Source organism: Phyllobates terribilis, unplaced genomic scaffold (genome assembly GCF_046119375.1).
Source record: "Phyllobates terribilis strain yellow unplaced genomic scaffold, ASM4611937v1 Scaffold_2__4_contigs__length_985480577, whole genome shotgun sequence".
Taxonomy (NCBI): domain Eukaryota; kingdom Metazoa; phylum Chordata; class Amphibia; order Anura; family Dendrobatidae; genus Phyllobates; species Phyllobates terribilis.
This window is the reverse complement of record NW_027362762.1, coordinates 200,717,979-200,734,696: the sequence shown is the minus strand read 5'-3', so window position 1 is coordinate 200,734,696 and position 16,718 is coordinate 200,717,979. Positions and strand designations below refer to the sequence as shown.

General features: G+C 40.5%; 1 protein-coding gene across 1 annotated transcript in view; it reads right to left on the bottom strand.

The window, feature by feature from the left end:
- Positions 1 to 2,738: 2,738 nt before the first annotated feature.
- Positions 2,739 to 16,718, bottom strand: part of FKBP11 (FKBP prolyl isomerase 11) — a 50,470-nt gene continuing 36,490 nt past the window's right edge. Inside the window, exons 5-6 of the mRNA XM_073663789.1 lie at positions 9,144 to 9,214; positions 2,739 to 2,976 (exon numbers count right to left, since the gene is read on the bottom strand). Coding sequence (XP_073519890.1) covers positions 2,759 to 2,976; positions 9,144 to 9,214 — 289 coding nt within the window. The 3' untranslated portion in view covers positions 2,739 to 2,758. The remainder of the gene's footprint in view (positions 2,977 to 9,143; positions 9,215 to 16,718) is intronic.

Here is a 16,718-nt window from a genome sequence, read left to right as displayed (position 1 = left end):
AGAAAGCATCAACTTGGACATAATGAAATTACTGCCTTCAGGCATTACGCTTTGTCATTGGCACATAACACCAAAGGCATCGGTATATCGCTAGCGTTCATCATTGGAGTCAACAAAGTTCTTCTTACACCAGGCACGCAATCACTAGTAGACAAAAGATTAAAGAGGTCTACACATTGGGACAATGTCAGCTGAATCCATGATTTCTAAAGGGCTGGCCAACCATATAATGTGTATAAGGGAGTCCGGACTCTTCCTCAACTACAGATGTTAGGAAAATAAATATCGGGCATTTGGATTTCGAAATGCCTGATTCCTTATTTTCAAGTGACACATTGTCAACAGAGGAGTGGAGTGGAGGGTCGGAAGGAATAGCTGTTTGTTCAGCCAAAAACTAACTAAGAAATATGACCACCTTAAATTGGTTGGCAAACAAAAGTAACATTTGCAACATGGTGGCTCCGTGATTAGCACTTCTGCCTTGCAGCGCTGGGGTCCTGGGTTCAAATCCCACCAAGGACAACATCTGCAAGGAGTTTGTATGTTCTCCCCGTGTTTGTGTGGGTTTCCTCTGGGTCTCTGGTTTCCTCCCACACTCCAAAGACATACTGATAGGGAATGTAGATTGTGAGCCCCAATGGGGACAGTGCCAATAATGTCTGTAAAGTGCTGTGGCGCTATATAAGTGAGAGAAATAAAATAAATAAATATTCTGCCGTACGCAAATGCGGCAGCGAAACATCGACATCAGCAGTTTTGTGCCATTTTCAACTAAGGCTACTTATTGATACTCATATTACTTTTATGAAAAACACTAAATATTCCCAGGCTGATCAGATAATTAGCTGGAGGGTAAGACATGGAAATCTGTGAACACCACATGTTCCAAAATAAATACAGTATTCCCAACTAGGAACATCATGGTTGTGGTTGTGTGAATCCAACTTAGTCAAAGCCAGCTCTGTGGTATCAGATCATAGCGGCCCACGGAACTCTATGGAGACGGAATGCGGAGGGGGAGCAGAAAGTTGAGACCAATCGTGCTGCAGCTTTCTAGTAAGTGTTCCCGACCGCTGAGCTGGTTTCACAGCAATACTGCTCTGTATTGGTTCTCCATGATGTTGCTGCTTTATGTTCTGAAATGTCACCTGAAGTAACAGGTACGCTTTAATGTGAAACTCCAAGCACATTTTAGGGACCAGAATTAAATAATTAGGTGATTATAGTAGATCAGTTTTATTATTATTCAAAAATTGTGTCGTTTGTAGAGTCTGGAGCGAGGCCACACCCACACCCACACGACGGGCTCTGGCCGGGAGTATGTATAACACATACGTACCCGCCAGCTTCGGCTCAGAAACCGGCAAATCCCTGCAGCGCACAGTGCCTGCGCTGGGGAGATTCATAAGTCTGCAGTCACACAGAGTGACTGCAGACTTGACCGGACAACCCCTTTAAATTTTAGACATTTATGGTTTGATTTCTTTGCCTGTGTGGATTAGATCGGTTGTTACCAACATCTAGTGAGAATTTCATGTCAATAGCACCTTTAGAAATATATTTACTTAGAAAATTGGTGGCCTGTTCAATACATATTTCACCTGCTGTAGATGGAAGTGAAACTACAGGCTGATCACCTTACATGACAGCTGAGAACATAGCAGCGACCAGCACATACTCTAATCTACTCTCCAGGACCCACAAGAGCAGCCTTCAGATTAATAAATTGGGACTCAGGTATTTGAGAAACGTAGAATTCTTTATTTCCTTTTTGCTTTGTTCTTTTTTTCTTCCTTCATTTTCCTGACCTGCGGTCTGGGGAGCTGGTGCATCAAATTATACACCGTTCCATACCATACCCCTATTATGGGATCTGCCCCTGATGAACATCTGGATTAACTAGAGGGGGAAAATGCGTCAGGACCATGCTGTGACAAACAAGTGAAGTATTCAGGCCATATTTCTTTCACCTATTGTGAAGCATGTATATTTGCATTGACCCCATGAGGGTCTCTGTCACCTGTGTGATATTATGACTTAGTCATTTGTTAGCACTATATGGGATTTCTTCCTTATGGCCAAATGGCACTAGCGTTCAAAACGGAGGGTCATTTACAGACACTCCTCGTTGAGTGGGGGCACCATATCACAACTTTTAGGGTGCCAACCTCTGCGGTAAGGAAGGGACAGCATTTGAAGGGTAGATAGGCTGTTGTGACCTTTGTCTCGTTTCCCTCACTTTTTGACCATAACTTTTCCTATGCCTTTGGCATTTTTAAGTATAGATATACATATCTGTTTGTGCGTTGTGTCTTTTTTTATATTTGATATATAGGTAATTAATAAAGAGATGTTTTTAGTTTTTTTTTCCCTCTGCTTGTAATTTTATAATTGTACTTATACCTTCTTTGTTTGTTTCCCTAATTGCAATAAATATGATGAGCGTTAGTACGTGGAGCCTGGAATATCGTTTTAAATAATTATACTAATAATAAAAAAATTGTGTCATGTTTAAATTTACCAATAGTACTATAGTGTCCATCATCAGTTGAAAACCCAAATTTCAGAGTAAGTAAGCTAACTGGACATGTACTTCCCTAATAAATATATGGAAGTGAAAATACAGTATGATAACCTTAAATGACAGCTGAGAGCATAAGAGCGACCAGCACATACTCTAATCTACTCTCCGAGACCCACAAGAGCAGCCTTCAGATTAATAAATTGAGACTCAGGTGTTTGAGAAAATTAGAGTTCTTTATTTCCTTTTCGCTTTGTTCTTTTTTTCTTCCTTCATTTTCTTTTTGGACACAGTTGGAGACTTGGACTTGGAGTATAGATGGTAACCAATCAACCCTAAAAGAGTGGGCACTAAAGCAATGCAGAGCATGGGAAGTACATCATTTACCAGGGTCTGCCACTGGGTGGGCTTAGATAATGATATGACTTCAGTCTCAAACTGTAGCACAGAATCACCTATGAGAAAAAAAAGTGACATTTGGGCTTTAATGTATAGCAATAGCAAGTAACAACATAAGAAGAAAACGATAAATTAGAAAAATAAAACAAGTTCTGCTTTTTTAATGCATATTATGCTATTGATACGCAATAAAACAAAAAAATAAAACATTTTCACACAGGGAAAATCTTAAAGCACCATTCCATCGTTTTTTTCTTTTTTTCAGTGCTGGAGTTGTGCTTGTAAACTAAGGTCCATGACCGTAGTCTTATAGTTACCCACTATCATCTTCAACTTTTATTGATGCCATCTTGTGACCGCAACCTTTGACTGGCCAGAAGTCAGAAGTAATGGTCACAGGTTCTCAATGCAAGTCTATGACGCCCAGTACAAGGCTCTCATAGACTTGCATTGAAAGGAGACTTCTGACTTGCTCCAGTGACCACCGGAGCGATCCGGCAGGTCACAAACAGCTGGAGACTGACCGGAGTTGTGCAGGTAAGGCTCTGCTCACGACAGCTTACTTACTGTATGTTCCACCTGGATTCTGGCGCTCTGGGCAGTAAGAATAACGTATTCTGTAAACTCTAAAGCCCTGACTCATCCTAATAAACATTAATGGTCTGTCCATAGGATAAGCTATAAACATTTGATAGACGGTACAGCCAAACCTCAGGTACAAATCTAAATCAGCAGAGTGAAAGATCTATGTCTGACTATAAATGAGACACCTGCTGGTAATTCATTATATTGATGGTTGGGGCTCCTGTGATTTGTCCCAATCAAACACTATCCTCTCCTAAGAATAGGACAGCAATGTTAAAGGGGTTGTCCCCTTTCATAAATATTTTTCCTATAAGTTTCCATAGTAATGGAAAAAAAAAAAAAAACGTACTTGCTTACCCTGCCCAGGTCCAGCGCTGAGTCTCGGTGGCTGCTCCCGGTGTTTGTTGTCTGCAGTGCTGACATCATGAACACAGCGCTGCAGACCACTGAGGCTTGTGCGATCTACTCAGGCAGAGCTGCTGAACTTAGTTGTTTGCAGCGCTGTCGACGTGACATCAGTGCTGCAGACAACAGCAGCCACCGAGACTCAGCGCTGGACCCAGGCAGGGTAAATAAAGAACATTTTGTTTGTTACTAAGTATACGCCAGCTATTTTCTACAGAGGCAGCCAGTAAAAAAGTATGCCTTGTGGTATTTTTTACAATAAAAGTTTTAGCCCGTAGTTTCTGAAGGAGATCTTAAATGCACACTAATGGCAGGGTCACACGACTGTAGATGGTCTCATCCGAGAGAATCGCGTCATTATTCTAATGACATTATGATCAGATCTTTATTCGAGTGTCAGCATAGTGTGATCCGATTCTCTCAGGTGTGAGATTCGTAGCACACTGTGAGGAGTGTTTTCTCTATTCTGTGAGTTCGCGGAAATTGGACTGCACTCAGATGTCATCCGAATTCACTCCGATGATTTCTACCCACCCATAAACTAAAATGCGTGAGTGGCATCTGATTTCAGAGTGAAAAATACACAAAGAGGAAAGGAAGTGTGTACATAAATAATGAGAATCACCATTAAATGAATGAAATTGTTATTACATTAATTCAATGGTGATCCTGATTGTTTATGTACACACTTCCTTTCCTCTGTGTATTGTTATATTGTCCAGTGTGTAATCAGTGATCCCATAAGTATATTGTTAGTGCCTTCAGTTTTTGCTTCTAAGTACTGATTTCAGAATGAAATCCCAACACGCTGCAGTTTTTCTTCACTGACAGATTCTGTAAGTGATAAAAAACGGTCATCAGCACGGCCCCATTGAATAACATTGGTCAGTGTGCTCTCTACGATAAAAAAATCAGAAAGCACTCGCAGGTGTGAGCGAGCCCTATCAAAAAGTCTTGATTTAACTTACGATGTCAAAGGGCTATTTCCCAAAATCATAACGTGGCCTCAGTTTTATGTGTGTACAAAATTCATCGTTTATGCAAATACAAATTATTTTTAAAGCTGCACCCCTATAATGATTCTCCCACATAGGCTCTCCGTACTCTCCGTTGCCACTGGATCCATTCTCCAGTCGTTCTAATACTGTTGGTTGAGCATGTGACCTTGTGTAATAAAACACTCTTTTGACTTTTACAACATCCTCGTTGATCTGACAGCCTGTTGTAAGACAGCTCAGCTATGCTTGGTTCTGAAGATCACAGTTATACTAGCTGCAGATGCACCTAATGACCTTGTCTAAGTGCTGATAAGCGTATTTTCGGTCCGAGTACGATCTGACAAAACATCGGATCACACCGGGACCAATAATATGCTATCGGGCCATGCATATTTTTTCCTCAGACCGAACCTGTCCAAGGAAGAAAAATCGCTGCATGCCCAAGTTTGATCCGATGTTCAGATCGCACTAGGCCATGCAAGTCAATGAGTGCATGGAAACCATCAGACTGCACTCGGATGACATCAGAGTGCAATCCGATTTCCACAGACTGACAGAATGGATAAGATGGAGACATTTTTTTCTCCATCTTCTCCTCATCTGAGAGAATCGGATCACACTATGCTAACGCTCTAATCAAACTCTGATCAAAGTTTAAGCAAAGTGTGATTTGCATAATCGAGCCAATTTTCTCGTAGGAGAAAACATACTTTCATCTGCACCTGCCCCAATAAAACACTCACTGCATCCTCATTGCTCTGACAGCAAGGTTGTAGCACAGCACAGATCTGCTATGCTATACATGCAGGGGAGAGCATGATCATGTTTACTAGAGGACACTCGAACATCCAAGGGCACATTGTAAGTACAAAAATGTTTATACGTCAACCCGTCTCTCTGATTGCCCACCACAGTGATTATTTGATGTGGCCATATATATTTTTTATAAAATTAACTTTATATTTTTGTAAAATAAACTAAAGTGATAACTGAGTACAATAAATAGTCTATACACTACTTCTCTGTATCCCTTCTTTTCCCCTCTCTCTTTTTGTTATTTCCCGCTTTCCACTATGTCCCTCTCTCTCTTCTGTGAATTTCTTATTTTTCTTATTGTGTTCGGTTTCTCTCATTCGCTTTATTTTCTCTTAACACTTAAAGGAGTTCTCCACTACTTAGACAACCCCTTCTTGATCCAAATGTTTGGCCCTGATAAAATAAAAAAGCTTATACTCACCTCCCAAGCTGGTGTCAGCACTCGCAGTCCCGGGGCTCTGGTTGTTGTGACACGTGATCTCGGCGCCTAATTAGCGCTGGCTTCACTGTCCCCGCCTTAGGACAAATCGATCATGAAGAGAAAGTCTGGGCTGCATTTGATCTGACTTCCTCTTCACGTTCAATTTGAGAGGAGGCGGGGACAGTGACGCCAGCGCTGATTGGGCGCCAGGGTCACGTTACAACAACAGCATGGATCCCTGGGAAGAGTGAGTACCGACACCGCAGCAACGGCGCCAGCACGGGAGGTGAGTAAAGACTTTTTTTATTTTATCAGGTCCAAGCGTGGGGTATGACAAGGAGTTATCCAAGTAGTGGACAACTTCTTTAATATTTCTTTCACTCATCCTTTTTCTTTCTTTCTCTATATTTTGATATCTATCTATCTCTATCAGAAAGCAGGCAGGAAAGCAGAGGGTGGGGCCTGCAGCACTGAGAAGAAGCAGTGAGCTGCTGGAAAATGTAGTTTTAGCAGATAATAATAGAACCGCCCATTCAGTGCAGTGAAGCTAGATGCACAGAGGGGCAAAATGACATGAAAAAACACAGAGGTACAAGAAAAAAACTTTACGGTTGGTTCTACTATATATTAACTATAGTCATGTAATACTGTATTTGTAATAAATATTGCTGTTGTGGGAATAACCCTTTAATGGGATATGAGAACTGATAACTTTCCGTAGAGTTATTCTATGTCTGCAGTAACCTTAATAATAGGTTTTCCAACAAAGTTGTTAAAACACTCAGTCCACTCATATGGATGAACACAGAACTTAAACACATGCTAAAAAGAAAGAAAGAAATGTTTATTAAATGGAAAGAGGGAGACATATCTAAAGAAGATTATAATGCAGTCTGCAGATCCTGCAGGGCACGTATCAGGTTAGCTAAAGCTGACAATGAATTAAGGCTTGCAAGAGATGTCAAAAGCAATAAAAAAGGATTTTGGGGGTATGTCAAAAGTAAAAGAAAAGTCAAAGATGCTATAGGATTTTTACAGGATGAAAATGGAGAAATGGTAAGAGAGGATGTTGAGAAGGCCGAACTTTTTAACTCCTATTTTGCATCAGTTTTCTCTCAGAAAGAAAATGTGACATCAACTGATATTGACTGTCCTATTAAAGGAATAGAAGAATCCAGGTTATCTGTAAACAGAAAGATTGTGAGGGAATATTTAGCTAACATAAATGAGTTCAAGTCTCCAGGTCCAGATGAATTACACCCCAGAGTACTGAAGGAGATCGTAGAAGAAATTTTAGAACCACTCTCCATAATCTTTGAAAATTCTTGGAGAACAGGAGAAGTTCCAGAAGACTGGAGAAGAGCAAATGTTGTTCCTATCTTCAAAAAGGGGAAGAAGGTGGACCCAGGGAACTATAGGCCGGTGAGTCTGACTTCTATACCAGGAAAGATCTTTGAACAAATTATTAAACAACATGTATGTAAGTACATGGATAAGAATGAAGTGATTAACCAGAGTCAGCATGGGTTTGTAACTAACAAGTCATGTCAGACTAACTTAATTTCCTTCTATGACAGAATCACTGACTGGGTGGATCAGGGAAATGCTGTAGATATAGTATATCTTGACTTCAGCAAAGCATTTGACAAAGTATCTCACACCATCCTTATTGAAAAAATGACCAAGTATGCAATGGACCAGGCAACTGTTAGGTGGATTCATAACTGGCTTAGTGATCGGACTCAAAGGGTGGTTGTAAATGGCTTCACATCCAGCTGGATGAATGTCTCAAGTGGGGTACCACAGGGCTCCGTCCTGGGACCTGTATTGTTCAACATCTTTATCAATGATTTAGATGAAGGAATTGAGGGTAAACTGATTAAATTTGCTGATGACACAAAGCTAGGAGGGATAGCTAATACTAGAGAAGAGAGAGAGAGGATTCAAAAAGACCTAAATAAACTGGAGCAGTGGGCAGCAACCAACAGAATGGTTTTTAACAGGGAAAAATGCAAAGTACTACATCTGGGCAATAAAAATGAAAAAAGCATATACAGAATGGGAGGAATAGAGCTAAGCAACAGTACATGTGAAAAAGACTTAGGTATACTAATAGATCATACACTGAACATGAGTCAACAGTGTTATGCAGCAGCAAAAAAGGCAAATACAATTCTGGGATGTATTAACAGAAGCATACAGTCTAGATCACGTGAAGTCATTATCGGTCTTTACTCCTCTTTGGTCAGACCTCATCTGGAATACTGTGTACAGTTTTGGGCACCATATTTTAAAAAAGACATAGACAAACTGGAGCAAGTTCAGAGAAGAGCGAACAGAATGGTGACTGGTCTGCAAACCATGTCCTATGAGGAACGGTTGCAGGATTTGGGAATGTTTAGCTTGCAAAAAAGAAGAGTGAGAGGAGACTTAATAGCTGTCTACAAATATCTCAAGGGATGTCACATTGTAGAAGGATCATCTTTATTCTCATTTGCAGAAGGAAAGACTAGAAGCAATGAGATGAAACTGAATGGGAGGAGACACAGATTAGATATTAGAAAAAACTTTTTTGACAGTTAGGGTGATTAATGAGTGGAACAGGCTGCCACGAGAGGTGGTGAGTTCCCCTTCAATGGACGTCTTCAAACAGAGGCTGGACAGACATCTGTCTGAGATGATTTAGTGAATCCTGCTTTCAGCAGGGGGTTGGACCAGATGACCAAGGAGGTCCCTTCCAACTCTACCATTCTATGATTCTATGATATACTGTTAGTGTGAAGCGTGGATAAAATTATGGTGTTCTGTGTCATATAACTTCTTATTAGGCACACTTTTCTTGCTATCCACTTTTTGAGTTCTTCTGTTCCACAAATGATGTGGAATATTCTGGATTAGATAATACTTTTGTTAAGCAGTACACAATAAAATCTAATACAATAATAGATTCCATTCAATGTGCCAAAGAAAAATAGGATTAGAGAGGATCATGTATTACCTGGTATGGAGGGTGGGAATCCTCGTTTTCCGTAAGCCAGATGAGGCGGGATAACAACTTTACGCTTCTCTCTGATGATAAAGTAATAGCAAGATTATCAAGGTGGCACATACAAGTAACAGCTTAGAAACACAGCGTGATAATTATCGTAGCTTCTGTCCTACTGTGATACTGATAGAAAATGAGTTCAATTAGAACTCCAGCGCTAAAGAGAAATCTATCCTGCTGTAATTGGGAGCTTTGGAAGACTCAGCAGCAGATTGTTGTGGGTTCCAAAACCAAGTTGTCTCCGGGAGCAGCCAGTGGGGGATCAGATGTGTCGCTGTGTTAAAGTGTGATCATTTTTCTGCTAAAGATGTAATCCGCAGAAAAAATACTTTAGAAGAAATACCAATATGATATTTGCTATATCAGTATAGATACATGAATATAATATGTACCGTAACTGGCAGCGACAAGCAATATATCTGTATATACTAGTCTACTTCGGACTAGTAGATATGCAGAAGGAAAGTTTTCAGAGCCACACAGCGTCTACAAAAGAAGTTTTAGAATTCAAAAAGGTGATCAAATAATATAGCTTAGGAACCTGTCTTCTCTTCAATTCTTCTTAAAGGTAAACCTATTCATTGTTTTCTGATAATATCTAGCCAATTTGTAACGAACAGAAGACTCTGTTCCCATGTGTGCTTTGTAACTCCGTTTCTATGTTCCTTGCTAGGAACAGATCCATTACATACCAGATGCAAACAGCATCATAAGGACCCTAATTAGTTATTTATTTTACTTACTTATACAGCGCCATCATATTCCAAAGCGCTTTGCAGACATCATGAGAACGGTCCCCATTGGGGCTCACAATCTAAACTCCTTATGTGTTTGGAGTGTGGGAGGAAACCGGAGAACCCGGAGAAAACCCATGCAAACATGGGGAGAACATACATCAAAGATGTTTCCTTGATGGGATATGAACCAAAGCACAGCAAAGCAACAGTGCTAACTAGTGATGAGCGAGTATGTTTTGTTAACCCTTTCACAGAGTATGCTTGGGCCGAGCTCCGAGTAGTTACAGCTGCTCTGTGATATGTTTGAATCACTCATGTGTGCATGATTTGCGACTGTTTGACAGCTTTAATACATGTGAGGAATGTCTATTTCTTACACATTCCTCACATGTATTAAAGCTGTCAAACAGTGGCAAATCATGCACACGGGAGCGATTCAAACATATCACCGAGCAGCTGTAACTACTCGGAGCTCGGCCCGAGCATACTCTGTGAAAGGGTTAACAAAACATACTCTCTCATCACTACTTATCATCTCTGCTACTATAATGGGAAAAAACTGTAGCATGATGTGCTATAGGTGATAATTTGCTTAAGTTGCAGTACCCCAACCCCACATTAAAAGCAATCCGCATTTCTAATGGTCAGTGTTATAAGACTGAAAAGTCAGGAGCGGACATTGGTGCAACCTGTGTAGCCGCATAAGGACCATGAGGTAAGGGAGTCCATTTCGACCTCCAAAATAGGTGGAATGGTGTATTATGATGAGATATTGGACTCCAAAGGGTTCATATATTCTTGCATAGGGGCCCTTTTCTGTCTGTGTTCGTCAGTGCGAAAAGTCATATAGAGCTGCTCACCATTATTGGCACCCCTTCATTTTTTTCATAGTACATTATCTTCAGAAATAAATGGAAATGTACCAAAGTTATATCTTCAGAATTTTTTAATTAGTGGTCCAAAGTAATACAACAATAAAACATTGTTTTTCAACTTGCAGGGTTCTTTTTCCCAATTGCAGATTTCAGCTCACCCCAAAGATTTTCGATGGGATTGAGGTCAAGACTCATTGCTGGTCATTTTAAAGCAGTCCATTTTTTCTTTTTCAACCATTCCTGTGTACTTTTGGATGTGTGCTTTGGGTCATTGTCTTGCTGGAGGACCCATGATCTTCGACTCAAACAAAGTTATCTTACACTGGGTAGGACATTTCGCTCTAAAATCTCTTGATAATTCTCTGATTTCATGACTCCTGTGATACGGTCAAGGCCTTCAGTACCAGACGCAACAAAGCAACCCCACAGCATTATGGATTCTACACCATGCTTAACTCTTGGTAAGGTGTTATTTTCCTTATAAGCTTCATTGTGCTATCTGTAAACAATCTGTTGCTTTGCATTGACAAAAAGCTCTATTTTTGCTTCATCTGTCAAAAGAACTTTTTCCCAGAAGGTACTCTTTGGCAAAGATCAGTCGTTCCTTTTTATGTCTTTTCTTCAGCAATGGTTTCTTCCTTGGCCTTCATCCATAAAGTTCTGCTTGGTTTAGTGTGCGGCTTATAGTACTTGTCGAAACCATGACCCCAGACTGTTCCAGGTTAGCCTTCAGGTCTTTGGATGTTTGATAGGTGGTGTTTTTTACACCATTCATACCAACCTTCAAAGACATCTCTTGTCAATTTTCATCTTTCCTCCACATCCAGGGAGGCTCTTGACGGTTCCATGCTTGGCAAACGTCTTAACATTGGACACTGTTGAAACTGGGATACCAAGGTCTTTAAAGATGGCCTTATACCCTTTGGGAGTCTTGTGTTTGCTAATAATAGTAGTTCTGATGTCCTCAGACAGCTTCTTTGTCTTTGCCATTGTGACAGAGGAACAGGGAATACTATGTGGCTTTTTAAAACACTGAAGTCATCATTTATTGGCCAATTCATGTCACATGAGCACTTACAATCACAGGAGAATCTCTTTTGTGATTTACCACAGGCGAGTCAAAATGTGTTTCCATACTAAATTAATGTAAAGGGTGCCAATACCAGTGTCACAGCAGGCTTTAGGTTTTTCTATCTTAGAATTGTTTTTGGTTTTAAATTATTGTTTATCATTTGCTCTTTTGTAGTTCTCTATACCAAAAAACTATTTTTTTCAGGAGATATTCCACATTATGTACTTAAACTTCATGGGTGCCAGTAACAATGAGCAGGACTGCATATGTATTATTTTGGATTGCTACAATTAAAACTTTTTTCAGCAATACTATTTGGAGTGCCAAATATTTTTTACATTGGACTAAGGGTTGGTGCCCATTTTGAGCACCCTGATGCTTTGGGAGTGTTGTGTATCGATATTATGATTACGCATCATAACAATTTTTTTTTTCAGTAACCAGCAGTACATTACATTTCAACATAAGGAAATTTGAAGGGAGGATGCAGCTGTAGCAGTATCTCTCCCTCTGTGTGTGGCTGAGGGTAGAGAGGATTATGTTACCGTCTGTGCTGTGAGAGGGGAGGAAGAGCATTAGGGATATAGATCTACAGTATGTAACGTAGAAAACACATTACAGTGGATACCAAGAGGAGCCAAACTAGGACAATAGACGCAGCATTTCTGACTACACCACATCTACAGCTGTTTGTTAATGCCAGATACTCTTTAAACAAGAAAAATGCAGTCTGCAATGAGTTGTTAATAAAGCATAATAGAATGGATTTTGTGCATGGAGGGGTACTGAGATTTCCCTGGATACATTTGATAAAATAATGTTATAACACTGAAATATAAAATTTGCATACCGGCCACAGAGTGTGAAATAAATTTAATAACCCAAGATTAAATAACGTCAAGCAAGACAACAGCAATGATTTCATTTAATTGCAATTTCCACAAGAGACATCCATAACTCTATTTACTATCGCTTGGTCCGATCCTCAGTAGTTTTTCCTGACATGGAAAATGATTCACCGCTGGAAAGGTGAGGTGTTTTATAGACCAACGACCTTTCATGTCCTGTAGGGTCTGTCTAAGCGAATCAGTCATTTACTGTGATGATTGGAGTGTGGAAAGAACAAACACCCGAGATTAGGCTTTATACTGTACACATCAATGCGTTGTCATCTGCATGTAAAATACTATTTATTGTGACTTTGGAAGAGCTGGTTAGGACATTATGGAGAAAGGATAAGATAGCACAAAAGAAAAAGTCATCCTGCATTTAGACAGACCGACAATGGCTGTTTAACGACAGCTGTTTGGTTAGGCTGACCATACTGCTATTCACACAGATTGATTGTGGATACTGTCATTCTGTGCACATAAGATATCATGTCCTCTGCAGCACGTCCTGTTTACACAGAATGATGTGTGCTGAGAACAATGATTTTTAAAAAGAGCCACGGGCGTGCACAAAGTGGCTACAGTCACCGTCGTCAGCATGTCCCGGCACTTTGCTTGACAGCACACTCTACACAGATGTGCTGCAGAGCCAGCTGTCAAAGTGCTGTAACGTGCTGCGAGTGGTGACTATAACTTCTCTGTGCACGCCCTATTACTGGAAGTCAATTTTTCCAGGGAGGATATAAGTTAATTTTCTCCTGGTAGCTGAAATTTCAATAGAGTGGCCAGGCAGCATTCTGATTAACCCAATATCTGCAAGTAAACATTGTTTTCCAACGTGACAGGTTCCCTTTAAAGGGAATCTGTCACTAGGTTTTTGCTACCTCATCAATTTTGACTAGAAGTTGCGGACTTACTGTAGACGCTGTCCGCAATAGGATTTAGTTGTGGACAAAAATGCAGATTCTATTTGATGTATTGTAGATTTTAATGTGGACTCAATTCTCCATTGAAGTCAATGGACTACTTCTGCAGCTATTCTGCAGGATGTCCGCAGTAGAATGAATATGCTGTGGATTGTAAAAGTTGCTCCGCAGGTTTTTTATGCAACCTCTGAACTCTTAAATTACAATAAAAGTCTATTCTTAAGGCCCACATACACATTAGATTAAAGTTGGACAGACCCACCCATTTCAGCGTGACCAGTCAACCTTCAGACATGTCTGTGGTCTCCTGACATTAACTGTAAGGATCAGGCGGTAGGTTCTTATGATGTATAAGCCACTGCGAGAGCATTTTGGCAGAGGCTTATGCCCCTCTCCCTATGAAAGACACATAAGCTGAATGTTAGTGTGTATGGCAACTTCGAGAGAGATAGCTGTTTAGCTGACAGCTATCTCATGTATGGGTACCCTAAGTGCACATTTTAATTGAACTCTGTGAGCCCACCTACCACAACAAAATAATCTCATTTACATAGACCCCTATCCCCCACAGTGTACCTTTACCACAGAAGGCTTACCTTTCTCTTAAGCCCCCGGCTCACATAGCGAGATCGCTAGCGAGATCGCTGCTGTGTCACGGTTTTGGTGACGCAACAGCGACCTCACCAGCGATGTCGCTATGTGTGACACTTTGCAGCGATCAGGCCCCTGCTGTGAGGTCGCTGATCGCTGCAGAATGTCCTGGACCTTTTTTTGGTCGTTGCCCTCCCGTTGGTCTGCACACATCGCTGTGTGTGACCAGCGGGAGCAGCGATCAGGCTGGTAACCATGATAAACATCGGCTTACTAGGGGCACACGCGCACTTAGTAACCCGCTGTTTATCATGGTTACGAGCCTGCTAAAGTGAGCGGTAACCTCCCGCTCACCGTAGCAGAGTGGTAACCATGATAAACAACGGGTTACTAAGTGCGCGTGTGCCCCTAGTAACCCGATGTTTACCATGGTTACCAGCCTGCTCCTGCTTCAGCAGGCTGGTAACCAGGAGCACGACATCGTGGAAAGATTCTTTCCACGATGTCGCTGCTCCCCTGATCGTTGGTGAGCCTGCCTGTTTGACAGCTCACCAGCGACCACATAGCGACGCAGCAACGATCCCTGACAGGTCGTATCGTTGTCGGGATCGTTGCAGCGTCGCTAAGTGTGACGGGGCCTTTAGGCTGAGGCCTAAATAAATCAATTTAGGATAGCTAGAAGGTCAGCTTAATTGTATACTAAGTAAAACAATCTTGGAGTGGATAAAACTTGAGATAATGCTTGAATCAAGTGCCACCTACATATGTCCTGGACCTTGTCATTGTAAAATCCTTTATTCTAATTCCTGATGTGACCCCCCATAAAAAGTCCCCTGCATGTACTGGATTGATTTGTGATTGTGATCACCCTAATAACTTTGTCAGCCTAATAACATTGTAATTGGGTAAGTAATTTAATAATATATTTTTGTCTACTTTTAAATGTCAAACTAAAGTACATATTTTTATGTTTTTTTTTCATGTAAGATAGTTTTTTCAATACTCTCGGAAATTATTTTCATCTTTGTGAGTTCATAAAAAACAATTGTAATGGCCCTAGGTCTATTATAAATATTAAATTACAATTACAATTGTTTAGGAGGATTTCATAGAAAAGAGCTAAACAAGAGCTAAACAAATTACCTTTATCATAAATAAAATGTTCATTTTTAATACTTTGTAGAGAATGTTTTGCAGCCAATGACTGCCTGAAGTCTGGAAACTATGGACATGACCAAACGTTGAGTTTCCTCCTTTGTGATGCTTTGCCGGGCCTTTACTGCAGCTGACCTCAGTTGTTGCTTGTTTGTGGGTCTTTCTACATTAAGATTTAACTTAAGCATGTGGAATGCATGCTCGATAGGGTTGAGATCTGATGACTGACTCGGCCATTGCAGATTATTCCACATCATTGTCTTAAAAACTCCTGGGTTGTTTTCGGAGTATGTTTTAGATTATTGGGTTATTGTCCATCTGTTCTGTGAAGCGCCGTCCAATAAACCTTGCAGAAGGAAGTATAACCCTGTACACTTCAGAATTCATCCGGCTGCTTCTGTCTTCAGTCACATCATCAATAAACACTGGTGACCTAGGGCCATTAGAAGCCATGCATGCCCAAGCCATCACACTGCCTCCACCATCTTTTACAGAGGATGTGGTGTGCTTTGGATCATGAGCCTTCTCCATACTTCTTACCATAATTCTGGTACAGGTTGATCTTAGTTTCATCTGTCCAAAGAATGCTTTTCCAAATCTGGGCAGGCTTCTTCAGATGTTTTTTGCAAAGTATAATCTGACCTTTCTATTTTTAAGGCTGATTAATGGTTTGCACCTTGTGGTGTATTGCTCTCATGAAGTCTTCTCTTCATGTTAGACTTAGATCCTGAAACACTTACTTCATGGAGAATGGGGTTTTCTTTCACCATGAAAAGGATTCTGTGATCATCTACCACTGTTGTCTTCCATTGACACCCAGGTGTTTTTGAGTTCCCAAGCTCACCAGTGAACACGTTTTTTTCGCAGAATGTACCAAACTGTTGACTTGGCTAACATTTCGGCTATCTCTCTGATGGATTTCTTTTTTTTTCTTCAGCCTAATGGGTTTGTTTCACTTCCATTGAGAGCTCCTTTGATCGCATGTTGTGGATTTACAGCAACAGCTTCCAAATGCAAATTCCACACCTGGATTGTCTACTTTTAAATGTCAAACTAAAGTACATATTTTTATGTTTTTTTTTTCATGTTAGAGTTTTTTCAATACTCTCGGAAGTTATTTTCATCTTTGTGAGTTCATAAAAAACTATTGTAATCGCCCTAGGTCTATTATAAATATTAAATTTCAATTGTTTAGGAGGATTTCATAGAAAAGAGCTAAAGAGCAAGAAATTACTGGAGGTGTTACTTTTTTCTTTTTTAAAGTAAAGTGTGATATTTTGA